This window comes from Callorhinchus milii, unplaced genomic scaffold, assembly GCF_018977255.1.
Source record: "Callorhinchus milii isolate IMCB2004 unplaced genomic scaffold, IMCB_Cmil_1.0 Scaffold2, whole genome shotgun sequence".
NCBI classification, from domain to species: Eukaryota; Metazoa; Chordata; class Chondrichthyes; order Chimaeriformes; family Callorhinchidae; genus Callorhinchus; species Callorhinchus milii.
The window spans coordinates 5,441,929-5,469,751 of record NW_024704743.1 but is presented as its reverse complement, the minus strand read 5'-3'; the positions used below and the strand labels follow the sequence as shown (position 1 = coordinate 5,469,751).

The 27,823-nt window shown below is 40.7% G+C and overlaps 1 protein-coding gene across 4 annotated transcripts in view; it reads left to right on the top strand.

Annotated features, from left to right (window-relative positions):
• The window catches only part of esyt2b (extended synaptotagmin-like protein 2b), a 119,117-nt gene that overhangs the window by 30,852 nt on the left and 60,442 nt on the right, over positions 1-27,823 (top strand). For all 4 annotated transcript variants that reach the window (XM_042332491.1, XM_007901180.2, XM_007901178.2 and 1 more), the window contains exons 2-6: positions 13,638-13,679; positions 15,389-15,523; positions 19,771-19,847; positions 22,339-22,411; positions 23,338-23,427. In XM_042332491.1, the coding sequence (XP_042188425.1) occupies positions 13,638-13,679; positions 15,389-15,523; positions 19,771-19,847; positions 22,339-22,411; positions 23,338-23,427 (417 nt within the window). The remainder of the gene's footprint in view (positions 1-13,637; positions 13,680-15,388; positions 15,524-19,770; positions 19,848-22,338; positions 22,412-23,337; positions 23,428-27,823) is intronic.

Sequence of the window (27,823 nt, the reverse complement as noted above, 5' to 3'; positions counted from 1 at the left end):
TCAAGCCCATGCCAGCTGGAAGCCGCTCAAGCTCTATTGATCTACACAGCAGATGGACAACGTAAGAAACCGAGCAGGTGGCGAGGCTTTTTATCTGGTGATTGACCTCAGTCACCCGCCCCCTCTCATAATCCAACATCCAGCGTTTTCCCACTACCTTCAAATGAAATCTCCTTCCCAGACGGGAACACGAGAACATGAGAGCTAACATGTTTTTGGAGGGCAGCCTGATTGTGAGTCAAATGAAAAACATGCCAACGCTGAACTTTAGGTATAATGCTACAGTTGCCAATTGATCTGGTATGGAGTTTCCAAGTGGGCCATTTAAAGCATGAACTCAACACTGATAATCAGAATTTTCCTTACCCCAATTGCCATTCATATTCTTTTCTAACCCTGCCCAAAAGTACATTAGCTTTCCACCTCTTCTGTCTCTTCCCCCCTTTCCATGATCAGTTTGGATTTCAAATACGTTTTATTTCAATAAGCGGAGCTAACGTTAATATTGTACACGATGTAACATTCTGAACTATAGATAATCTGAAATAGATAACCTCCTGATTGGCTCCTGTCAGTACCTCCACACCTCAGGCGCTGACAGCATCACCATCCGAGGATGCCCACTCCACCTCACTGAGCTAATCCAGAACCTTGGTGTCTTGTTTGACCCTCAACTATCCTTTCTACCCCAGATGCATGCCATGACCCACTCTGCCTTCCGAATAACACTTTTGGGGAAGGTTTGGAAGGAGAGTTGGGGGGTGGGTTCTATATTATAATCCATCATGATTTCAGTTCATATTCACCACAGTTATTCTCAGAAGCGGACCTCTATAAACAGCTGTCTTCACCCCATCCTCAAATAACCTTCCCTGGACCCATCACTACTCTCCAGCTATCACCCCATCTCCACCTCTCCAAGGCCCTGGAATGAGTCGTTGGGTCCCAGCTTCGCTCTTTCTTCTCCCTCCACTCCCTCTATGAACCCCTCCAGGCCTGGTCAAAATCACTAACAATATTCTGTCCATCTGTGACCAGGGCTCTCTCTGCCTCCTTGTCCTCCTCAACCTCTGCTGCCTTCGACACCATTGACCGTCCTCCACCACCGCTTTCTTCTCTCAGCTCCTTCACAGACCTGCCCTTTCCTGGTTCAAATCCTACCTCTCCCACTGTCTCCACTTTGTCTTCACTAATGGCTTCTCCTCTAGCGCCTACACCGTCACATGTGGCGCCCCTCAAGCTCTGTTCTTGGGCCCTTCCTTTTCAACATTTACATGCTCCCTCTTGGTGACATCATCTACACCCAACTTTACTCTCCACCTCCACCCTCGACTCCAGGACCGCTGCTGTCCTCACAGACTGCCCATCCGTCAATCAAGTCCTGGATGAGAGCTAACTTTCTCGAGTTGATTGTCAACAAGACCGAGACCCTCCTGCTTCGCTCACTTCACGTATCCATACCTTGGGCGCTGACAACATCACCCTTCATGGATGTATTAAATACCTCACGGAGCCAATACCGAACCTTGGCGTCCTGTTCAACCCTCAACTGTCTTTCATCCCCTACATCCGTGCCATGACCTGCTCCACCTTTCTCCACCTTCACAACATTGCCTGGATCTGCCATTGTCTCTCACTGCATCCCGGGGTCTCGGCGGCCTGGATGGTTAAGCATCCCGGAGCGCTTAATATCCTCTAAATTGAGATCAGCTAACAGAGAATAGGATTGAACCTGTGATCTTCAGGTATACGTGGCTTACTGCTACACTAAGTGTTCCTTATACCTACTCAGTAATCCAGGAAAAATGTCTTTCTTGTAGTTGGAGCCAGCATTACATTCTTCCTCATCAGGTACACCAATAATAATAATAATCCTTGCATTTGGTATAGCGCCTTATCACGTCATTGAGATGTTTCAAAGTGATCCACCAATCGCCCATACCTTGCACTAACTATTAACTTAAGATAGGTTAGTTTCTTCATCAAAGCAATAATACTTGTGGGATCGTTGATTGAAATACTCTAAATATTAGTGCTGAACTGAGGCCTGTTTTGAGCAGCTGATGCCCACACAAAACTTGAGTTGAGATGACCTCAAAGTGAAGAATGTCATCCCATCGATCTGGGCTGATTTCAGGCAATGAATATTAAAATGCACTGTGTCATAATTCTATTGCAAAAGCAAACCACTCCTGAATAATTGCCCCAACTTCCAGGCAGCTATCACATTAAATAGGTTTTAAGTCTATTCGGCAGTTTACAAAGATTTACAAAGAATATACAGCACAGAAACAGGCCACTCGCTCCAACCAGCCCATGCTAGTGTTTATACTCCAAATGGGTCTCCACCCATTCCTTTCCTTCCTCCCTATTCTATTCCCCAGCTTCCCTTCTGTTCTGTGATCCTGGCAGGGCGGCCACAGCCTGACTAGGTGACATGATATTTCAGTATCCTCCAGCTTTCTGTGGCACAGTATATTTCAGTATCCTCTAGCTTTCTGTGGCCTAGAAGGTTTTCCAGCTTCCTGGTCGTTTGCATAATTTAAAATGTTTGAGAAACGACACACAATGGCTTAGAAGCAATAGCCTGACAGAATCCTGTCCTATATATTTACATATTCCTCTCATTGCATTTTGTCACCTCAATGAATTAATTTAATAGCTCGAAAATATCAATTATTATAATAACTTGCATTTATATACCACCTATTATGTAAAAATAAACATATTGAGGCACTTTGGAGAATACTGTATAATTGATCTAAAAATATAAAAAAAACCTTGTATTTGATATTGTGCCTTTTGTGTTGGGAGAACTTCTCAAACTACTTCCCAGGAGTTGCTGTAAAGTGTACATGAAGTGATGGAACTGAATGTTACAGGCAAACACAGCAGCTAATCTGCATCATCAATGACTCATAAGCAACAAGATGACTTGCTAGTTATTGTAATTTGGATTGAAACTACTTGCACTTATAAAGGATCACATCATGGACATCCCAGCACCTTTTGATATCCTACCGACATAAAAGGTGTTATATACATCCAATTTGTTGTTGTTGAATGGGAGTCCAAGCAGAAAGTAGGAAGCAGATGCCCAAAGTTTGCAGTCCTGCAACTACTGAGCAGGTTTTAATTTTTTTTGAGCCTGTTTCTTGTTATCAGCAATGACTGCGGCAACACAGAGGCACCAGGCCATTCACACTTCTTAACAGCTTGTGCTTCTCTTCACAGCCAATGTGACAAATTTAGCATAGGAAATTGATGCTACCAAAGTTGTAAGATAGGATTCAGTGCGGATATTTGGTGGAAAGAACAAGTGGTTTGTCTGTATATTTGATTTGTCTGTGTGGCCACTGTGCACATTATAAACTATTGTCCTTCTCCCTGGTCTCCCTGCCTCCAGGATTCATAAGGTGCAACTCATTGTAATAATGTATACTTAATGTTAATGAGAAATAATGATAATGAGGAATAGATTTGTGTGTTTCCCTGGTTCAGTTGGTAGGACTCATGTCTGTGCTACCACATTTGGACTTGAACTTGCGTAGTCTAAGCTGAAACTCCAATGCAGTGCTGGGGGTGTGTTGCATTGCTGGAGATGCCATTCTTCAAATGAGATGTCACTCAAAGGGTGGTGAATGTATGGAACTCACTACTCCAAAGGGCTATTGACCCTCAGTCCTTGAACATATTCAAGACTGAGATAGATACATTTCTTATTGCAAAAGGGATTAAGGGATATGGGGATAAGGCAGGGTCAGGTTATTAGCTGGAGTTAGATTAGAAGATCAGCCATGATTGAATGGCGGGGCAGGCTCGAAGGGCCAAATGGCCTCCTCCTGCTACTACATGTCATGTTATGTTTGAAGTTCCCCCTGCCTGTTCAGGTGGACCTAAAAGATCCCATGGCACTATTCGAAAAGAGAAGGGAGTTTCTCCCAGTTCTCCCAAATAAAATTGATCACTCAATCCATGGCTATTTATGGGACATTGCTGTGCGCAACTGGCTGCCAGTTTTGCCTACAAAATACAGTTAAGCCACTTTACACTATACTGTGGAAAGTTCTTTAAGACGTCTGTGTGACGTGATAAGGCCTTATATCAAATGAAAGGTTTATTATTACATTAAGCAGCTGAAGAAGCAGCAAAGGGCTTTCATTGGCAATGAAGACGGAGAACTGGCTCGACCAGCCTTTTGAGGTTTTCTGGGGGGGATTACATTGTTGGAGCTGCCGTACTTCAGATGATACGTTAAATCAAAGTCCCATCTGCCTGTGAATATTAAAGATCCCATGGCACTATTTGAAAAGTGAAGGAAATTTCTCTGATTGCCCTGAGCAAGAATTCCCCCTAATAAAATTGGTGATTCACTTCATGGATGTGTGTGGGACATTGCTGTGCACAATTGTGCTGCCACATTTGTCTATTCCAGTCACTCCAGCAAATCCTGTGAAGCGCTTTGAGACGTCCTTCCAACATGATACAGTGCTATACCAAATGCAAGGATTATTTTTATTACCATGATTATTATCCCATGATGCTATTCTGTTGAAATGAGAAGAGTTTTCCTGGTATCCGATTACTTGGTCATATACCTCCTGTTTGTTCGTATGAAATGACTGCTCCGCAAACCTCCTAAAACAGCATGACGTAATTATATGCAAAGAACTTTTTAGATTTTTTTGATATGATAATTCGCTATAAACAATGCTTTTTTTTTCCTTTTCATTATATCTTAAACACTATATAAGCTATGCACTAAACAGCACTTTTACAATATTACTCAACCAAAACCAGGATGGCCTAGAATTTGTGGGACTTGATGCTTCACTATTTCTTTTAAAGCAGCAGGAAGAGAGCTCTACATGCTGCCATTAATCTTTCACTTAACATAGTCTCCAAGGATACCAGCAATACACCAAAACAGAGGCACAACTTTTTTAAACTTGCAAAGGTCTTTTAGTTGCACACTAAAACAGGAGTAACATACACCTGGCTCTGCAGAAACGGATGTCCTTACGGCTGCTTTGTACCAAAGTTCCCATGATTTATTAAGCTAGAAGCCAAGGCTAGTCTGATCCATGCTATAACAATCCTCTCACTCTGTCAGTCGGTAGGGACATCTGTTCTTTCCAGTTGCAGTATGTGGATGAGGAAGTCTAATTTTGGTGGTGCACTCACTTCTGGGTCAGGAGGTTGTGAATTCAAATCCTACGTCAGAATTTGAGCTCATACTCGTGGTTGACTTCTGATGCAGTATTGAAGGAGCACTGCATTCTGTATGATCTCATGATTCCATTCAAACGGAGAAGGGAGTTTTTCTACTGTCCTGGGGAACAGCCCTTCAGATAAATTAGTCATTCACTTCATAGCTATTTGCAGGTCGTTGCAAATTGCTGCCACGCCTAGCTACAGAAAGCTGACTAGAAATTTCATGTTATGTACATGAACAGGTTAGCTGATTGAGAAGAGAGGCTCGTTGTGTTTTGGGAGACACTTCCCCATTGAACTGTTAAGTCTCTTCATATTCAGTAAACATACATGCATCAGTAGGCATTCTATAAACTAAACTGTCAAGATCAAAAGAGCAGTTCGGATACAGAAGGTCCTTCAACGGTTTGATCTCGTCTTTCCAGAATATGTTTTACCTTAAAATTGTATCAATCCAAACTAAACTGCCACTAGATTTCTATTTATTGAAGTTCATTAATCATTCGCTTCTTAATATTTATACACTGTATAGTATTTAGATTAATTTAAAATTAATGTTCTAATCTTACAAACAATATGTTATCTAACAAACAATCCTCTAGATAAATTAATTGTTCACTTGGGACTTCACACGGACACTTCAACAACAAAATATAGTGCCTTTCACGTCAGGAGGACATCCCAAGTTGCTGGACCCAGGCTGGAGGTCTGGATCGGGGAGGGTGACCGAAGGCATGGTTGAAGAGGAGGGTCTTGAGATGGGTCTTGAAGGAGGCAAGGGGGATTTTCTACTGTCCTGGGAACAGCCCTTCAGATAAATTAGTCATTCACTTCATAGCTATTTGCAGGTCGTTGCAAATTGCTGCCACGCCTGGTTACAGAAGGGAGGTAGAGGGATTGCGGGATGGAGTTTCAGAGGGTGGGGGCAGAGTGGCTGAAGACCCGCCCGCCAATGGTGGGGCGGGCGAAGTAGGGGTCATGAAGCAGGCCAGAGCCAGCTCCAGTACTGGAGAGCATTGAGTTATCATGGGTGCTTTGAAGAGACATTAAACCAAGATGCTTTCTATCTTTTTAGGTGGCTGTTAAAGATCCCATGAGGCTATTCGAAAAGAGAAGCGAGTTTTTCCCGGTATTCTGCCCAATAATACTCCCGATAAATTAGTTACTCTTGGCTATTTTGGGAAATTGCTATCCCTACACAGTTGCTAAACTTTACAGCAATTACTTGTAGAGTGTTTGAAAGGTTTCAATGTTAATTGACACAATATGAAATACAAATTATAACTGTTATGGCTGTTTGTGGGACCTTTCTATATGTAAATGGCTGCCACATTCACTTACAGAATCACTATACTTGACAATAATCACTGTGAGACATGATGACATAAAGGTGCACTAAAAATACAAGTTCTTTGTTTCTTAGTAAGTTAATGAAGCAACCTTATTACCGTATTGATTTTTGTTTTAAAAATCCAGACTTTAGCCTCCCTGAGGCTGATGCAGCATTTAGGAGTTGAGTAAATTGGTCAATCTCTCATCTATTTCTCAATTTTAAAAATTCTGACTGGATTGCCAAATGTTCCTTCACACTGAATGGACTGTGTCACTACATGGGCACTGTTCAAGGTGGGCACTTCTCATGGTTGCACTTCATTGCCACCATTGGCAGCTGGTTAGCCTGACTGTCTGATGTTTCAGAATGTGTTTGCTTTGCCCATTGTGCCGTGTGTTTTACTGGAGTTGGGTTTATATTTGCACTACCCTGCTTATGTCCTGGCCGCTACTGATGCTGGCTACAGAAGGGAGGTAGAGGGATTGCGGGATGGAGTTTCAGAGGGTGGGGGCACTAAATACTGTAGTGTTAGTCACATCTGTAATTTGCTAGGAAAGCCTGGTGACCTATCTAAATCACACTGAAGTTTGTAAATACAGTACTTAAAAACTTGTAAGAGTCCCTGACCTGATTTTGCGGCACTCAGGTTGTTGAGGAAGGAATTGAGTGCATTGTGTCCCTTGATTTTTATGCAGTGAATATAACAGACTGCAGGGAAGGAGTAGCTGTTTGCCTATTTCTGTTTTTCATGTCCTTTCACATTTTAATGTTCATCAATACATCCCTGGCCCAGCCAGTCTGGCTTCCTTGCAGATCTGGTAGCCTGAGAAGGAATACGCTCACTGTCATGCCTGGCATCTTAAAGGACAACTGTCTGCATACAGATGGAATCAGTTCATATGCCAATCCAGAATCTGTGGTTAAAGTGGAAAGCAGTAATATATGTAAGATTACATTTACATAGATTGTTGTATACATGAGTGAGAAGGGAATAAAAGATCTGGTTGAGGTGATTAGGAAGGGTGGAGGCTACTATGGAATAATTGGGCTCAATGGTTTGTTTCTCTGTTGTAACGTTCTATGTAATAAATCTTGGCAAAAAAAATCTGGTTCTGCACAATATCTCATCAGTCCCGAGTCCTGTCTTGTCCTTCACATCCCAAAAGGGTAATGAAGTAAAAGGTTTTCTAATAATTGATAGGCTTCAGATTCCAGTGTCAAACCACCCACTGGAACTTGGTATTCACTTCTATGGAATGTCCTTTTAACGTCATTCGTAAAGGGATATTTACCAACAGAGTGGGGGAAGGAGGAGAAAGTGGTGGAAGAACCACCTACAACAACAAATTACATTTATATAGCGTCTTTCACGTCCCACTCCTGTACCTACTCCTGTTCCTATGTTCTTAAGAAGCACCCTGAGGAATGTGCCAGGTGTGTGTGCAAGATCATGGGACAGTGATACCGCCCCTCCTCACTTGAAGGACAAAAGGTGAAATAACTCACCTAGTACAAGAGAGAGTGCTCTAACACAGCCATCTTCGTCTAAGGACACGGTTGGTAAGAGACGCGCTTGCCTTCCTGACAGACTGCAGTAATGGCTGGTATTATTTCCACTCTGTATGCTGTGTTCCCCCAACCTTTGGCTCCTGCCACTATCCTGGGAGGATGTTCACTATGGAAGGGAGCAGACTTTCTAATGTTAGAAATGGTTGCGTGCCTGATAAAATCACCCTCCGGCCGGATGGTGCCCGCGGGCCAACTGTTGGACCACTCTGGTAGAGCCACCCCCTCTTTCCACCACTATCAATTGCTCACTAGCGAACCCACACTCCCAGGAAACCACAATAAGGCAGTACATGAAACAGTTTCTTTGGTCTCCTCTAACCCACAACCTCATGCACAATACAAGAACAGATGGCTCTCCAGCTACTGCAGCAGCTTTAAACAAACATAACCACAGAGACACGACAATAGCTCATTTTAACTTCTACAAACGACCTTCAACTCCAAAAATAGGCGTTTTGCAAACACTTTGACAAACAAAGCTAATGGGGTTTGTTTAATTTTGGTGGACAAAAAGTTGGAAAGCCTTGTGAATTCGTGCTCGCTGCACTGTAGTGACATGTGGGCTAAGATAAGGTAGGCAGGAACTTTCATCCTGTGATCTTGTGCAGCAGAGAGTAATTCCCTCTGCAAAAGAAATGTTTCTGTTGTTTTTTTAATAACCGTTCACACTTGATACTTGGATCCAGGCTATACATACATAACAATAACAACAACCGCCGTGCAGATAGTGGAGCCCGTGACTGATTGGGAGAGAGGGGGATTGAGATGAGGGGGAGAGATGGGGTGGACGGAGAGAGAGGCGGGGAGGGAGAGAGAGGGATGGGGAGAGAGTCTTGAGGGGAGGAGAGAGTGAATGTGATGGAGGAGAGTGAATGTGAGGGAGAAGGAGAGAGAAAGGGAGAGAGAAGGTGGGGGCAGGTGGAGTGTGAAAGGGAAGAAACAGGGTGAAATGGTGTGAGAAGTGTTGTGAGAGAGTAATTGAGAGAGTGTGTGGAGAGAGAGTGGAGAAAAGGGGAGAGTATCCCACTCCCCCTCTGTCCCCCCATCTCTGTCCCCCCATCACTGTCCCCCCTCTCTGACCACTTCCTCACTCTCCTCTCATCCCATCTCCCCCGATTCTCTCTCCCCCACACACCACTCTCTCCCCTCTCAATTCCTCTCTCTCCCAATCAGCCGCATGGTTCACCATCTGCACGGTTGTTGCTAAGGATGCGTGGTTGATAAGAGACCCGCTTGCCTTCCTGACAGACTGCAGTAACGGCTGGTATTATTTCCACTCTCTGCGCCACGTCCTCCCAGCCGACAGCTCCTGTCGCTGCCCTGGGAGGACATTCACCGGGGAGGGAGGGAGCAGAAGTTGAAATGTTGGAAATGGTTGTGGGCTGGATGTGGCCCACAGACCTTTCTCAAATACGGAATCCGGCCCGCGTCAGCCGAAAGGTTGCACCATCCTGATATAAGCAACCTGAGGCAGTGTTTCTGTGTGTAACAGACACGGTGGGAGAGGAAGCAGTATTTAAATCCAGCACATATATCTTCTGAAGTGTGGGTTAATAACAATAATTCTCAGTTTGGTTTGTACTCTTGTCATGTTTCATGATTGATTCTGCCTTTGTTTCCGTGAGGTGACCTACCCCTCGCACGTCTGGAAATGCAACTGAGTGCATTCATTTTAACATCCAGCATAATAAAAGGCTACACCAACTGCCAGAATAAACAGGGCTTGCTTTCTTACAACAATCTGTTTGATGTGTTTCTCACTTCATAAATAAATTACAAAGCTATTCTTCTACTTTCACTGAATGAATTATTTAAGTTTACAAACAAACTCAATTAAACAGAGTTAAATAGCATCTATGTAGACTTGGATGTCTTGCAATTACACAATATGATACTAGAAGTTGCACTATGACCCTGCCCAAAACATTTTTAAAAAAAAATTCCAACCATGCAAAATATTTGGATGCAAAAAAAATTGCTCCCTTTTTACTAAATGTCTCACATTTTATTTTATTTTCATTTGAGTGGAAATAATTTCAGCATATTTTAATTCTGAATTCATCACATTTATTGTACCATTAAAGCATTTGATGGTACAGATTTCTTTAGTTAGAATATAATGCCATATGAGTACTCTATATATTCATCATAATAATAATAAATGCTGTGCGCAGTTGGCTTCCGTGTTTCGACCACAACATACACAGGCAATCCACTTTACAATATATTCTGTGAAGTGCCTCAGCCACACGATAAGATGCTATATTAAATGTAAGGATAATTATTCCCAAAAGCTGATTTTAAAGTCTACAGTAGTGCAAATAGTATTCTGGAGCAGGCATTGAAACCAGCAACAACAACAAATTGCATTTATAGAGCACCTTTCATGTCGAGAGAACGTCCCAAGCTGCTGGACAGTGAATTGCCTGCACTTGAGGTGGAGATTCAAATCAAGGGGGTGTGGGGGTACGAATATTAAATTAAATCTTAAAGCATATTAAATTCAGATTTATTATTCCCCAAATAATCATCATTGCTTCAAGTGAGATATTTAGCATTTAGCATATCTGCCTTGTGATTCAGGTGAACGTTAAGATCTGCTGGTACTTCAAGGAAAAGTGGGCAGTTTTTCCCCTTGCTGCCTTTTAGGACCCAACTTAGGCCTAAAATTCCACGTGGTGTAAGCTGGAAGAGCAGATTTAAGATCATGGAAACTGCTTACTTCAATCTTACTTTGGAAGTCGGTTTTCCATAATTTATAAGAAGTACTGGCTTTAAGTTAAAACTGAATTTAAGAAGTTTACACAATTCTCTATGATTATAAATTCACATGGCAAAATTGCCTTACAGGTTAGATTTAGAAGAATTTTGAGCCTCATTGTAAGATATTGCTGGTCCAAATTAGCTGCAACGTTTGAGTGCATAATATTCACTTGATTTTTAATAACATCTTTGTTACTTTTATATGAAAGGCACTTGAATGGAAGCTGTTGAACAGGGAATTTTACTGTAATAATAATCCTTGCATTTGATATAGCACCTTATCACGTCTTCGAGACGTCTCAAAGCACTTCACAAAATATACTGCAAAGTGAATTGACTGTATATTTTGTGGCAGCCAATTGCACACAGCAGTGTCCCACAAACAGCTGTGGATTGAAGTGATCAATTTATTATTATTATACCCTACTACATATAATAATATTAATCCTTATAATAATCCTTGCATTTGATATAACGTTTTATCACATCTTCGAGACGTCTCAAAGCACTTCACAGAATCTACAGTAAAGTTAATTGATTGTATATTTTATAACGAGACACGACAGAAAATTGCGCACAGCAGTGTCCCATAGTCATGGATTGGTGACAAAATAATTTTTTTTCTAGAAGGGATTATTATCCCCGGAAAAGCAATTCCCCAATCGACTAATACTAGGTTCCTACTTACTGCTCGGTAAACAGAGGCGTGTGGAGTCGTGAAACTTGCCTAAGGTTTCGGGAATGCCCAGGAATCGAATCTAAGACCTCTCACTTGTGAGGCGAGCACTCTAGCCAGGATTCCACAAGTATGAGTCAAGAGTGCCACCTGTAGCTGCTTTCAATCATTCTGTGAGAGCAGGCCATGAATTTACAATATGCTATTAGACAGCTGAACCCTAGTGGTATCTTTCTGATTCATCAGTTTCTCTCTTGGTTTCTCCTGTCCCAATGGCTTCATGCTGTTTTCCTGCAACCAAAGTACTTTAGGCAAGTTGTCTGTTTAAGCCCCCTGAGTTGCCGAGGATGTGCTTCGTGCTGCGAATGTTTGATAAAGTTGTGTCAAGTGAGTTAGGGCTCGTGCTTGCTATGAATCCCAAGCTCATTAAATTCATTATCAATAAATGTTGTTTCTTGCCTCAAAACAAGGGTTTGGCTCTGAATCAGGCAGACTATCCTCTTCTACTCAAGAATTTCAGGAGTGGAGCTGGCAACATTCATGAGAAATCCAATGGTCTTTTGTGCTTCAAAGAGTAATCAGCCTAAATGTAGTTGATGGTAAAAAATCTTTACCCACAACCTCTCACACAAAACAGTGCCGCTTTTCAGTAAAATTCTGCTCCAGTATAGGCAGCCTTTTCTAAAAAAAAAGTTGTACTTTTTAAAACAAACACATATTTCATTTCTTCAGAAACCCATCACTGTTCTAAGTAGTATCCAAACCAAGCTGAGATTTCCATGCATCCCACCTACACATGGAAATCCCGGAGATAGATTTTGGAGTGGAATGCATACACTCTCCCTGGAGAGACGCATCCTGCTTACCTAATTTCGGAAAGTATAAGGCGCATTTGGCGAGAGCCAAGGCTTGAGGACCCCAGAGTGCGTTCGGGTACTGATGGAGTCTAACCAGCTAAAAACACATAGCTTTCCATTGATATTATTGTCTGGCACTGCTTGTCCAGCTAGGACTACCCAACCCGTTAGGGCTTTGGCTTGCTGGGTTAACAGGAGCTGAATGGGATGACTCACTGCCCCCACTTCCCAGCCTGGACTATTCCAATGCCCTCCTCACTGGACTCCCCAGCTCCACCATATACAAAATCCATTTCATTCAAAACTCGGCCGCCCAGATGCACCACCTGCACGAAACTCCGTAACCCCATCACACCAGTGCTAGCCAGGCTCCACTGGCTGCCAATGATTGAACAGATCGATTTCAAGATCCTCTCACTCATTTTCAAATCACTTCATGCCCTCACACCTCCCTACCTATGCAACCTGTTTACCACCCCACTCCCCCACCCGCTGCCTCTGCTCAGCTGGCTCCGGCTTCCTGTTTGTCCCTCGGGCCCTCCATTCCACCATCGGTGACCATGCTTTCAGCCACTGTGTCCCGAAACTCCGGAAATTTCTCCCTCAATCCCTCCGCCTTGCCCCCTCCCTCCACACCTTCAAATCCCACCTAACGACCTTGCATTTCGATCGTGCTTACGGTCACCTTCCCCTCTCCCTGGCTCGTTGTCAGACTCCGCCACTGTGAAGTGCTCTGGGACGCTACCCTGGTGAAGGGTGCTGCATAAATAAATCCAAGTTGTTGTTCAAAGAAAATCACCGTTTTAGCTCGTTCTAGCCAGAGATTTTGTGCGTAGTGCAAGGTGAAGTAAAGTTTAAAATGTAAGAGATTATCAATGTTTAGACAGAAAAAGTTCATTATTGGGAGAATGGCTGATGTGCATAAAAGTAGTGAGTGAATTTGCACTGGATCACTTCAGCGCTGTACATAAGGTGCTACCTGTCAAATAGCAAACTTCAATTTGTATGTTACCTCCTGTTTCAAAGAGAGATGTTTGACAAGCGTGCCACTAGAGCTAAAAATCAACCTCCCCAGATTGTGTTTAAGCTAAAATCCTCTTTGAATGATGACAAAATAATAACTTCAGTAATAGCCCTAGTTTGTTCCCTACAAACTTTACCGTTTCAGCTCACTTGTGGCTGGTTCTTGGACTTTGTACTTACACATAATCTCTTGTTATTGCAGGTTCACTTCCCGGATGTGGAGAGAGTAGAATGGATAAACAAGGTAATATGCTTCTTACTTTACTGTGATTAATATGAAAAATTATTTCCCTATAGGCTATGAAGTCAATAGGGAGAGACAGAGAGTGATGTGATCCATCAATCATCAATATCATGTAATATATTGTTATTATATAATGTATTGCTATTATATTGTTGTTATATTATTTATTATTTTATTATTATCATGTAATGTACTACAACCTGACTTCTTTATCCTTTTGGCATCAAACATAAATTATTTTGATTATGATTACTTTCAGCATCGACAAATACCTGTGCTGGCTGCAATTACCTGACAAAAGTATCTTGTCATGCCATCAGAGGCCAAGAATTTCTCATGGTCTTAGCCATATAAGATCATTGTTTTAAAATTTAAGGTGGTGCAGAATTGTGGAAAATTCTTTATTTTGGTCTACATTTTTAAGCCTGTTGTTCACAGTTCTGAAAACGAACGGCCAGTAACTGTGGTTGAATATTACAAGCCTATTTTCTCAGCCTATTTTTTCCCTGTGTCCCTCCCTCGCTTTTATTCCCTCTCTGAAGACACATCTCAAAACGTACTTCTTTTGGTCATCTCCACCCCCTCAGTTTCCACCACAGCTTGAGTACCCATCTAGCACTGTGAATGCACTTTGAGACGTCCTACCGATGTGAAAGGTGCTATATAAATGAATCTGTATTGTATTGCATCCATTTCTGTTATTTTGATTTAGAGGCCAATAGGGAAATTCTGTGTCTAAAGTTTCCGCCCTTGCACACGTAAATTGTCATCCCTTCACATAAATGATGCCATCACAGCATCGGCCAGTGTTGGCAGGAGTGCTGTAACGATCTGACCCATTGTCTAAACTAAGCATAAAGCCCCCTTTAAAGTCTCTCCCAGGGTCTTGCCCAACAATCTTTCGGGGAAAACTGTCTATAACATTCTGTGGGACATCGCTGTGTACAAATTGGTTGCTGCATTTGCCTACAAAATACAATGATTACATTTTGCAGTGTAGCATTTTGAGATTTCTCGACGTTATAAGCGAAATTCAATGTATATTGTCATCATAATTTAATAATAACAATAATTCAATGTTTTGCCCACAAAATACACAGTCAATTTACTTTATAGTATATTCTGTAAAGCACTTTGAGACGTTTCAGCAACATGATAAGGCACTATATCAAATGTTGCCCTGACTGAAATCAGCTAACTAAGCACAGAATTGGAATCAAACTTCACACTTTCCAGTCTGTATGGTTCAGGTAAACATTGGATAGGCTCTCAGAGATCCTAGAATAAATATTATTTGTGGTTCCTTTCAGCTATCCCACATGGTAATGTTAGCTGGGTGGTCAGTTCCAACAAGGGATGACTTCTTTAGGTGAATATCAGGTCGATTGGTTTATGCTCATTACTTTACTCAGATTTTTTTTTCTCTTCACTCAATTTTAAAATATTATGATTTGCTTCCTAAGATTTATATTTTAGCTGTTGCATTAATTTTTTGGCCTAATTGTGAAAGGTGGCTACATGGCTTTCTCTTCAACCTTGCAATACGATAATAATCCTTGTATTTGATATGGTGCCTTATCACGCCAAAAAAATAGCTCAAAGCACATTTCAGGATTTTCCGTAAAATGCAGTGACAGTGAAATTATAAATGGCTTTCTTGCTCTGTATCCCAATTCTATGGTACAAATTTGTTTTATTTTATCTTTTAGACGGTGAAACACATGTGGCCCTACATCTGCCAGTTTGTGGAGAAGCTGCTGAAAGAGACCATCGAGCCCGCTGTCAGGGGAGCAAACAGTCACCTCAGCACCTTCAGCTTCACAAAGATTAACCTGGGAGACAAGGTAAATGCTACTATTTTATCTTGTAATAGTAATAATAACCCTTGCGTTTGATAAAACGCCTTATCACATTGAGACGTTTCAATGTGCCTCACAGAATATCCTGTAAAGTGAATTGACTGTATATTTTGTGGGCAAATGGAATCTTTTTTTATCCGCTGGATGTCTGATACATGTGGAAATCCATCACCATGCTTAAGAATATCCAACCCAGACAAAGTACCATATATGTATACATTGGAGGGACACACTGCTTATCTTATTCCAGGGAGTATTAGGGCAGGTTGGTAAAGAATAAGTCTTGGGGACACCAGAGTGTGCATGTCACTCAACCAGCTAAAAATCACATAGCTTGCCATTGAGAGAACTGGCTAGCAAGCTTCCCGCAGCTTGTCTACTTTATGCACTGCGGTACTATTTGACCCCCATAGCCTGTGGAATGAAACCTGTTGCCCCATTGAAAGGATGATTTCTTCTATTTCTTCTGTGATAAATTTATGATAGCCAGTAGCAGATCTAAGGAGTTTAAGAGGAACATCCATACACAGAGGATGGTGAAAATTGGGATTCTCTGTCAGAAACTGATTGAAGCAGAGAAGATCAACATATTTAAGAAAAAACTTGGGAGGGAAGGGAATAAAGGGATATGGGATAAGAGATTAGGAGCAGTAGAAGCTACGGAGTATAAACACTGGCAAGGACTATTGGGCTGAATTATCTATTTTTGTGCTGTAACATTCTATGTAATTATATGTAAAATCTGAGAAAATCATACCTTTTTGTGTTGGCTGTTCTAACCATATAGATCCAATTGAGTTATTCTCCTGTCCAATTTATTACTGCTTTGGCTCAGTTGGTATCACTGTCGTTCCTTAATCAGAATTTTGTGATTCAGGCTCCACACCAGGACGTGTGCTCTTATTCTCGTCCCACACCTGAGTCACTGGGAAAATGTATTGCTTGTGCTGACTTTCGAAATGAAATGTTAAACCGAAGTCCAATGTGTTCCATTTTTTGGATGGTAGAGATCATTATTATGAAGATTAAGTGAAGATTGAGTGGGAATTTTCCCTGTTTCCTGGCCAATATTCCACTTACATTCAAATCCAGCCTTCATTTTATTGCTGTTTGGAGCATATTTGCTGGCACAGATTTATTGCCATGCTTGCTTACATAGCAAATGCCTTGAAGCAGTAAGATATTCTGATGTGGTAAAACACTATATCAAATGAAACTATCATAATATACTAAAGCCTAAAGTGGATCAGCACTTTATTATCAATAAAAGGAAATAAGATGCTGATTTCCATTAGAAGAGGGACAGAGTTGGAGGTAGATTGTTACTATATAAAGTCTTGATTTAATATCTTCATTTTATTTTATTTTTATCTGGCATGCTGAGTTTCAAATGAAAGCACTTATAAATTGCAAGATTAAATGGATGGCAGACCACCCATTTAGAAGAAATCAACGATTGCTTTGAATACAAAAGGATTATATGCAGTTGTTTTGCCTTTTGATTGCCTCAAATGAAATGATTTAATGTCGCACCTTGGCCTCGCTTTGACTGTTTACGTATGTTGAATGTACATCAGACAGATGAAGACTAATAAATGAAGTCGGGATTTGTAGCATGTCAGCGAGACCGTCAAACCTACTTGTAATTCTCAGTATTGCTTAGGCCTCGCACAGCTTGCTAGTTGACATTTTAGAAGTTTATGTGTTGAGCTGGAGAAGCTTTGATCAATGCCATTTGTTGCCTTGGTAACCTCTCAGTGATGCCAGCTATTACGATGGTTCTCAGCAAAATTGACAATTTTATGACAAAGCCACTTTGTGCACAGTACACCCACCGGGAACTGGCTTGAGATTCCTTCCAATGTCGTTTTACATGACACAAGGTCACAAATTAGTGTGGATGAAGAAGGCCCTTTGGCCCATCGGATCTCATCTCTCCAGAACACACACCTACATCTCCCCCCTCCCCCTTTCCATCGCAGCATCAAGCTGATTTTTTAAATAAGTCAAGTCCTTTCCTCAACCACCTTTTCTGGAAATCTGTTGAATCGTTGAATACTCTCTGAGTAAAGAAAAAACGTCCTGGTATTTTTCCTGAAATTGCCTTTTGTAGCTCTAAACCTATGTCCTCTTTTTCTACTGTCTTGCTGCATCTTCAAAGTATTGATTTAGTTTACTTTTCCAATCTCATTTAAAATGTTATAAATATTATATAATACTAATCCTTGCATTTGATATAGTGCTTTAATTCATGTCGATTAATACATCTCAAAGCGCTTCACAGAAAATATTATAAATTGAATTGACTATGTTTTATGGGCAAAACACGGCAGACAATTGCGCACAGCAGTGTCCCACAAAGTCGTAGATTGAGTGATCAAATTATTATGATTTTTTTTGGAGGGATTATTACTCCCGGAAAGCGATCTGTCAATCGACTGACAACCAAGTTCCTACTCACTGCTAGGTAAACAGAGGCATGTGGCTAAGATTTTGTCTTGCCCAGGAATCGAACCTGGGTCCTTCCGCTTGCGAGACACGTGCTCTATACACCTAAGTGAGGTTCCCTCTGCATCATCTTCTCTCAAGACTGAAGAGCCGTAGTTTGTCTAATCATTGCTCGTCGCTCATTCCTCTTAACACTGAGGATCATCCTCGTTGCTTTCCTCTATACTGCATTTAGGGCCCAGGCCCTCATATTGTGATCACCAAAACTGTTTGCAGTAACACTTTCAGCCATAGAGTGGAAAAAGGCATTTTGACTTGGATTCCAACTTGGGTCCCAAAGATAATAGAAAAGAATGTTCCTTCACACTTCATTATTTTCCATCTCTCTCTTTTGGTTATTTGCTCGAATAATAATTATTGTATGCTTATCTTTATAGAAACTGTATTTCTCACCAAGTATCCCAGTTATCTAAAAGATCCAAATACTCCAGAATATTATTAAAGTAATAATAATAATAATAATCCTTGCATTTGATATAGCGCTTTTCACGTCGGGAGGACGTCCCAAAGCGCTTTGCAGAACACACTGTAAAGTGAATTGACTGTATATTTGTGGGCGAACGCGGCAGCCAATTGCGCACAGCAATGTCCACAAACAGTCATAGATTGAAAAAGACCAATTTATTATTGTTTTTGGTTTTGTAGGGATTATTGTTAGGCTCTGTGTGGAGTAAGGAAACTTGCCCAAGGTTTCGCCCTCTGCCTGGAATTGAACTCAGGTCTCTTGCTTGCAAAGCGAGTGCTCTAACCACTGAGCTACAGGACTCCACTAACCACTGAGCCACAGGACTCCACTATATAGTTGGTTTGCTACATTTGTTATACCTCCTATTGCGTTATCTGCAAAGTCCGAGCATTTTCTTGCATTCTAAGTTAATAATTTAGTCAGCCTCATTCAGCTGGTAGATTTCTCACCTCTTGGTCAGAAGGTTGTAACTTTCTCATTAAGTCTTTGAGATCATAGACCTGGTTGATACTCCAGTAAGGTGCAGAGTGAGTCTGCATTGCTGGATCTGCAATACTTCAGATGAGATGTTCCTTCTGCATAATATGAGGTGGACATTAAAAAGAGAATTGCCTTTTTCCCAGTGTTTTGGTCTTGGAGAAATGTTTTCACACAGCGAGTTGTTCAGATATGGAATGCATTGCCTGATAGAGTGGTGGAAGCAAATTCGATAACAACTTTCAAGAGAGAAGTGGAGAACTATTTGGGGAGGACAAATTTGTAAGGTTATGGGGAGAGATCAGGGGAGTGGGATTAATTTGGATAGCTCTTTGAAAAAGCTGGCACGAGCACAGTGGGATGAATGGCCTCCTTCTCTGCCATATAATACTACTATTCTATGATTCTATTCTATGATGTCTGCCAGGCAAGCCGACAGAACATTGGAAGGCCTGGAATCGCAGATGGAGGAGAAGTAGTCATCCACATACTTGTGGAATTTACCCCGTATCTGCGGATGACATCACCAAGAGGGAGCACGTGGATGAGGAAGAGTAAGGGGCCAAGGATAGAGCACTGGGGTCATTCCTTAGAAATTAGGAAGAGTTCTAAGACAACCAATCATCCCTGATCTTTAAGGGAGTTCGCCTTCAATTATGTGTTTCAGTTAGCCCTAATTTGTGTGCTTTTTTTTGTGGGTTTTACATAAATTGTAATATTTTCGGGAGGTATTTCGAAATGCATGAATGTTGCTCATTGCTTCTGTTTTGTCTCTTTTCAGCCTTTGCGGATCAATGGGGTAAAAACATATACCGAAAATGTGGACAATCGACAGATTATCTTAGATCTTCAAATCAGGTAACTCATGACTAACTTTTCCATTAATCCTACCCACACCTGACATCTCCATGCACACTTTTCAGCAAGGTGAAGGGATGTTAGTGGTTAGCAAGGAATGGGATCACTTCCCCATGCCCCTCCCCACCCCACATCATATTAACAACCGTTTCGAAAAAACACACAAGTGCTCGGCTTGGTTGTTTACAGACTGCTCAGCACAAGATGACCAGCAGACTTGAGGATTTTATTTAATCAGTGAAATAAATATTTGGAGAGGAAGACATTAGAAAGCAGAATGGTGTATTTTTTAATTCCACCACACATCGTCCACAGGATATAAAGTGTTTCTCATCCAAGGATCCGCATGCATGTAGAATCATAGAATCCAACAGCATAGAAGGAAGCCATTCGGCCCATCGGGCCTGTGCGGACTCTTTGAAAGATCAATGCAAACAGTCCCACTGCTCCGCTCTTTCTCCATAGCCTTTCAATTTTTTTTCAAGTATACATCCCATTCATTTTGAAAGTTATTTGAATCTGTTTTGACCACCTTTTCAGGCAGTGCATTCCAAACTTATATCACATCTGACCATGAGAATCTAGCTGACATCACCTTAGAGCGGGTTTTCATGAGTTGGTATAATGTACACCGGGTTCCCTGTAGGAGACACACTTTATATTCCGAGGTACTAGTTACACTGTGTTTTCCCAATAAGCCTTTTTTTCAATACTAGTAGTTTGCTTTTGCAAAGTGAATTTTTAAGTATAGTAATTCTGTGCAAACGGATTATCCCACTTGTGTGCTTTTTGCGAGTCCTCCCCCCCCCACCCTCACAGGGAGCTCAGATAAGCATGTACTATCCATACATGCATGCATAATGGAATTTAAACCTGGAGTTACAGAAGCTCTGGTGTAACCGCTTCCTGGTGCAGGTTTGAGGCAGAGCTGTTCATAAGCAAACAGCCTTTTTGAGATTTAAATTGCACCCAATTGGCCTTTTGCATGGAATTATTTAAATGAAGTTTTATACTGAGTGGTTGAGTAGTTTTCAAGTATATCAGGAAATTGCACCTAATGCTCGACAGAACAAGGCCTCAACAATTGTTACTGAAGAGCTCACGATCTTGTTAAGTAATATGTGGGGATTGAACCTCCTCCGCACTCTTGATACAACATAAATATTTATTACTTTGTGAGGTAATGGACCAGTCCAATCCAGCTAAGCTTGTGCTACATTTGAATGGTTGTCGGGACTTCAAACTATCCACATTTCCTTTTAATTTTCTAATTGGTAGCATAAAGCTTGTATAAAAAGTGCTCTATATATAGCTGCTGCAATATTATTTTTTTTGTTTTTTTAAAATAAGAGTAAACAACAGCTGTAATTGTTACAAGGCTATGGATGCGACTCCCTGAACCTCTTAAATGCTTTTCCAGCCCTTTGAATTCTGAATTCCTTGATTTTCAAAACACATGGGGTGAAAAATGCATTGTATGGTGCGATAATTAGTTGAGGTAAAACTGTATTCAGTCCCCAATCCAGCACTGAAAGGCTGGGATCTGCAGGGTGGCAGGATCAGAAGCACTGTCAACTGGCTCGATGGCAGCGACCCTTTGCGGAAAAACATTTGAACAAATTGTGTGTGTGGGGGGAAGGGAGACTATACACCCATAGAAGGTATTCCATGAATGGAATGGAAATTCACAATATGGTAATTAATTTCACACTGTTGTGCACAATTGTTTGCCGTGTTTCACTCACAAAATATACAGTCAATTCACTTAACAGTATATTCTGTGAAGCACTTTGAGATGTCTGGAAGACGTGATAAGACGCTGTATCAAATACAAGAATTATTATAATAAGATTTTTTTTATTCCCTCTGCGGTACTGAGAGAGAGGAAATTTTATATTGTTGTCATTCAGGCAAGTAAAATACATTAATTAAAAGGAAGCATAGGATTTAATGCCTATTTAAAATTAATACTTGAGGTAGAATTTCACACTAAGATATGTGTGTGTGTATATGTAAATATATGAGTGTTCTGCTGAGTGACTATGTGGATACAGAATGCTTTCTCCAATCTGCTGCAGTGTATTTTTTCCAAACCCCACACCCGTCGGCAGGCTATCGATTTCCCCAAATCCCTTCGCAATGTGTCTGTTCAAACTCCAGTTCTCTGTGTTCCATTACTCCTAGACTGGTGAGATTGATATTTGCCAGCGTTTAAGTTCAGTGCTGCTTCCCTTTTGTCTCGCATAACAGAAATGGTGCTATTAGAAACTACCGGATGAAGACTGATAAGCAGTATGATATTTTCATTTTCAACACCCATTATTATGTAGGTTCTCAGCAAGATTGATGATTTAAGGCCAAATTACCTGTCACCTTGTACAGGGTATAACTACTGCCTCTGGACATCCTCCTGAGGTGAAAGGCGCAACAAATGTAGTTTGTTGTTAATCAAGTCCTGCACTATTTATGCATTTTTCTTCTCTCCCCTTAGCTATGTTGGAAACTCTGAGATAGATCTTGAGATCAAGAGGTACTTTTGCAGAGCTGGTGTGAAAAGTATACAGGTACTGTGGCTTCACGTAAAATGCAGATTACATTATATCTGACAGTGGGGAGTTTTTTGAGGGGGGAGCAATTGAAAATGATTTATTTGATGTTTTCTTAACTTGAAACCAAGGTAGGATCTGACTTGAGTATATAAGGGGAAGAGAAAGGCAGATAGCCAGTGGAGAAGTAGCAATGGACAAATGTTGTAGTTTTCTTGAGTACCTTTAAAGATCGGGATATGGTTGTATGTTTGTGCAGGAGATTTGTTAAGAAGGTTGGGGGCAGAGGCCACAATAGGGTGGATTATGGAAGGAGCAGTTTTGATGGGTTGGGTGAAATTTGTTTGTTCAATACTTCATGATTGTGAATTCATTCAAAATCAGATGATGCTGTAGCACCCAAAGCACCTCGAGATGCATCAAAACACTCGAGGCTTGTAGAGTAGAGAAGCATAAAAATTGGAAACTAAGAAAAGGAAACCTTGGGCTACTTGGGCCTTTGTCATTTTTGGTTCTTCCTTTGTTTCCAGTCAGAACGCTGTTATGTAGATTTGAACAGAAGCTGAATGTAACTTGCACATAAGGACTATAAACAATTGAATGGGGCTCACCTTTGAAGAGGTTTATGGACTTATATCCAATTCAGCCTTATTTGACTATAGTATATGCCATTGAATTCACTGCCAGTCATTGTCCAGACCCACTCCTTAGGCTGCACGGTCAGCAAATACCCTTCATGCAGCTGAGTGACTTGGCATGATGTGGTAGCACAAGAAGCATCAACCACGTAGACCTCACAGTCGCCATTCATTACAGGATCAGTACCTTATCCAAGATGTTCAAGTGCTGCCCTCTTGATTCTTTGGTGAATAAAGCTTAAGTGGGAATTTGTGTTGTGTCAAAAGGATACTTTTGTAAAACTATTTGACGTATTTTATTTACAGCTTAATGGCATAATTCGAGTGATTCTGGAACCCCTGCTTGGTGATATGCCCTTGATTGGGGCATTGTCTTTTTTCTTCCTCCGCAGGCCTGTAAGTACAATTATTATTTCTCATTGGGTGTTGGATATTGTGTATGAAATGAAACCACTCTCTTACCTATACAACTTTCTGCTTTACACCTTTCCTCCTCTATATACTAGCACAGTTAGTTTACATGTACAAAACTAAGTATAGCTTAGACTGCTGTTGATGGGGTTCCCTACTTTATACCTGAAAGTTCATTGCTGAATGGTGTGCAAAAAAATTGCTTTAAAATGTGAAATAAACTGAGTTGGGTTGGTTGCATAGGTGTACAATTTTTTTTCCCTCATTATGAACATGAATAACTGAGCAATACCAATGTCTCTTCCATCTAGAGACTGAAACTGTGGAGCATTTCACCAATCTGTAGATGTTGGTAGATGTTTATCATTCTTTTCCACAAACACAAAATAAATGATTTCTTTTATAAACAACAATGTTAAGTGTTTCCTGTGACCAGCACTTTAACATCTTGCTTCCTTCCCAATAGCATTGTGTAATGAAGTATTATAATTCAATTTAGCATTCAATTTCACAAATGATTCAAACCACAGATTCAAGAGTCAAAAACAGGTCCTGGGTCTGCATATGCAAACCAATGATGGTCTGAGTGTAGCTTGCGTTTGATGTTTGTATGCATGTTCCACATTGTAAAACATTAGTAACCTAATATCCAGTGTTGAATCCTTTCCAATGAATTTCCGTGTGCTAAATTCATCCTGTACACGAGAAAGGGGCTAAAGGGATACTTCTGTCAGAAAGCCAGCACAGGCACGAGTGCTGAAGAGCCTCCTCCTGTTCTCTAATTGTCTGTAGTTTCTCAAGTCTGTTTTGTGCCTTAATTTCTTTAATTTTGCAGAGCGATGGATATATTCATCCTTTTACGTCTGCATTGTATAACACCAACATTTGCAAATCAATTGCTAAGGAAGATTATAAGTAATCTGATTAAAGTTTCAGATGACATATCAAATTATTGTAATTTAAGGTTGGCGCATTACTGTTATTTGGAATTCTCAAATTGAGGTTAGTCTTGAAGTAATGCCACAGGAATAATATAATTACTATAAACTGCATGAGGGCTGTTTTTGATCAGCTATCCTCATCGTTTGCTGAGCCTGATGCTATCTGAAGTGTAAGATCAACCTAGGTTGAATTCCCGACAGGGCGAAACCTTGGGCAAGTTTCCTTACTCCACACGACCAATAATAATCTCTCAAAAAAAATTGGTCACTTCAATTCATGACTGTTTGTGGTACACCGGTGTGTGCAATTGGCTGCCGCGTTTCACCAACAAACATACATACAGTCAATTAACTTTACAGTATGTTCTGTGAAGCGTTTTGAGACGTCTCGAAGATGTGAAAAGCGCTATATCAAATGCAAGGATTATTTTATTATTCATTAAGATTAATGTTAAAAGGCTAGAAACCGTGATCTTGATAGGAATTAATTTGTTTACCGCACTCCCGCTCTGAAAGCCTGTTTTCCAAAAAGTGGGAATACTGTCCCAGGGAGATAAGTTTAGAACATAGGAAAACAGCAATAGAGGAGGTCATTTAGCTCATCAATCTTGTTCCACCATTTTATTACCACTTTATCTTTTAATCCCAATGTCCTGCCATTTCATCATAATCCAGCTGCGTCGTTGTTAAGCGTTCCAAGACGTTACCCTGTGTAAAGGGTGCTATATAAATGCAAGTTGTTGTTGTCATGGGTAAAGAGTCCAGTCAAAAGAAAATAATGGCCCAATAACAACAGGCATGCAATATTTATAAATATTCATAAACTGTGCATCAAAAATTTAAGAGGCTGTCAGCGCATACTCTATTCTGCCACTTTATTATATCATGCCAGATTTTTTTCCTGCTTTTCTTACTTCCCAAGTAACCATCCATCTCCCTGTTAAACATCCCAATTCATTCTGCCTTTATGGACTTATGGGACAATGCATTTCATTTCAGCACCATGGAACGTCTTCTCACATTTTTACATCCCTGTGTGAAGAAATGTTTTCCAATCTTGCTTCTAATTCATGTATCTCTAATTTTCAGATTATGTCCCTTGTTTTGGATTCCTCTACCATAGGGAAGAGTTATACACTTTCTAGTTTGTCAATTCGGTTTGTATTTTTAAACAACTCAATCAGATAATCCCTTATCCTCCTCAGATCCAAAGAATATAACCCAAATCTGCCCAGTGTCCCTCTATAGCTAAACCTCTCCATCCCAAGAATGAATATGGTGCATCGACTCTGGATGTTCTCCACAGCCATTTGTAATATATGAGTGTGTTGTGCACAAAAGTATGTTTTCCGAAAATGCAGGGAGGTAAAATAACTTTTAAAAAGTGGATCTAATAATAATAATAATCCTTGCATTTGATGTAGCACTTTTCACATCTTCTAGACGTCTCAAAGCGCTTCACAGAATATACTGTAAAGTGAATTAACTGTATATGTGTAGGCGAAACGTGGCAGCCAATTGCGCACAGCAGTATCCCACAGATCTACTTGGAATAACATTGTCAGCTGTTTATAAGGGATATTTCAGATTGATGGAATACATAAAGCTGCTATCTGCTGAGTAAACAGGAAGTTAACTGTGGTCATTTGCTTACCTTGAAGCTCTGCTATTGACACTAAAGATATAGTGCTATTGAAAATGGTCTAATCTATTTTGGACTGCCCCCAAATTCCCCAACCAGCTTTCCCACTGACACCAGGATATTAATGGATTCCGTTGGGTTCCTGGGGGATATACCTATTGAATTCTGTTTATCAACCATTTTGGTACTTGCATCTGCTGCAAGCCCATTTAGAAAATGATTAAATTATGACTGGCTCTAATGAAGAAGAATGTCATCTGATGTTAATGTTGAGCAGATGGAGTTCAGTTTGTCCTGAACATTATTTTTTCATAAACTGGAACAGGGAATAATGGGTGCAACTGTAAATACTGAGAAATTAACAAATTACCAGGCCTCTTGCTAAACTAATAATATTAGATTGTCAGTTCCGTATAAAAGTATCGGATGTGAATATTGTTTTTTTCTTGTATTGATGTATACATTTTGATGCAAGTCTATGGACATCACATGGCTAACTTGAGAAGGGGTTGTCGAATTGAATATTGTAACCTCACATGATGAATAAATGTTCTTCAAGGAGAAATGTATTCATGTGAATTACCACATGATCATGGCACAGAGTATGATTCATTCCTTCTCCTGGTTATTTAAAAGACATTCTGTGTTCTTGTTTATCCTGTTGAAATCACTCATTGTCCACACAAGTTACAAATGTGTTTAGATTGAATTAAACTGTTTGATAGGTTGTATGTGCTTACTGTTAATCATGCCATCGTTCTGCCCTGAGCCTACTCGGTGACTTGAAGTTCACTGGAATATTTGTTTTAAATCAAAGACGTCTGTTTCAAGAAAGAAAAAAACATCTGTGCCTAATGTTCCTATCTAGTTAGTTGAATTATTTTGGACAACACCCTAATAGTTGCCAGTATCAGTGCCTCTAGTTAGGTAAAGTCGGAATCCCTGCTACACCTGGATAGGCAATATTTGTGGGTATTGCACAGCGTACTATGGTCACCTGCTTAAGAACTGTAATTTCTGTAAGACAGAATGAAAATGCTATGAGGACAAGGAGCTCACAAAAGAGGTTCAAATTAAAAAGGCCCTTTGGTCCATTTGATCTTGTGGAGTCCTGTAGCTCAGTGGTTAGAGTGCTCGCTTTGCAGGTGAGAGACCTGAGTTCAATTCCAGGCAGAGGGCGAAACCTTGGGCAAGTTTCCTTACTCCACACGCCTAATAATAATCCCTCCAAAACCAAAAACAATAATAAATTGGTCATTTTCAATCTACGACTGTTTGTGGGACACCGCTGTGCGCAATTGGCTGCCGCGTTCGCCCACAAATATACAGTCAATTCACTTTACAGTATATTCTGTGAAGCGCTTTGGGACGTCCTCCCGACGTGACAAGCGCTATATCAAATGCAAGGATTATTATTATTATCCTATAAGATCATCCACTCTACCTGTTGTACCTAATTGCAGAATACATTGTTGTGATGTCCTCCTCTCATATCATCAAACATCTAGCTACAGTTCATTTCAAATGATGGAAGAATCCATTACTTAGCAGTTAACACCAAAGTGGGCGTTTGGGTGAAATGTAACAGTGGATCGCTTTTCCGGGGGTTATAAAGCCTTCAAATTTCTTTTAAAAAAAATAATAATTTGATCACTCAATCCATGACTGTGTGCGGGACACTACTGTGCAATTGTTGCTAGGTTTCGTCCACAAAACAGTATATTCTGTGAAGCGCTTTGAGATGTCTCGAAGATGTGATAAGGCATTATATCAAATGTAAGGATTATTAACAACAGCA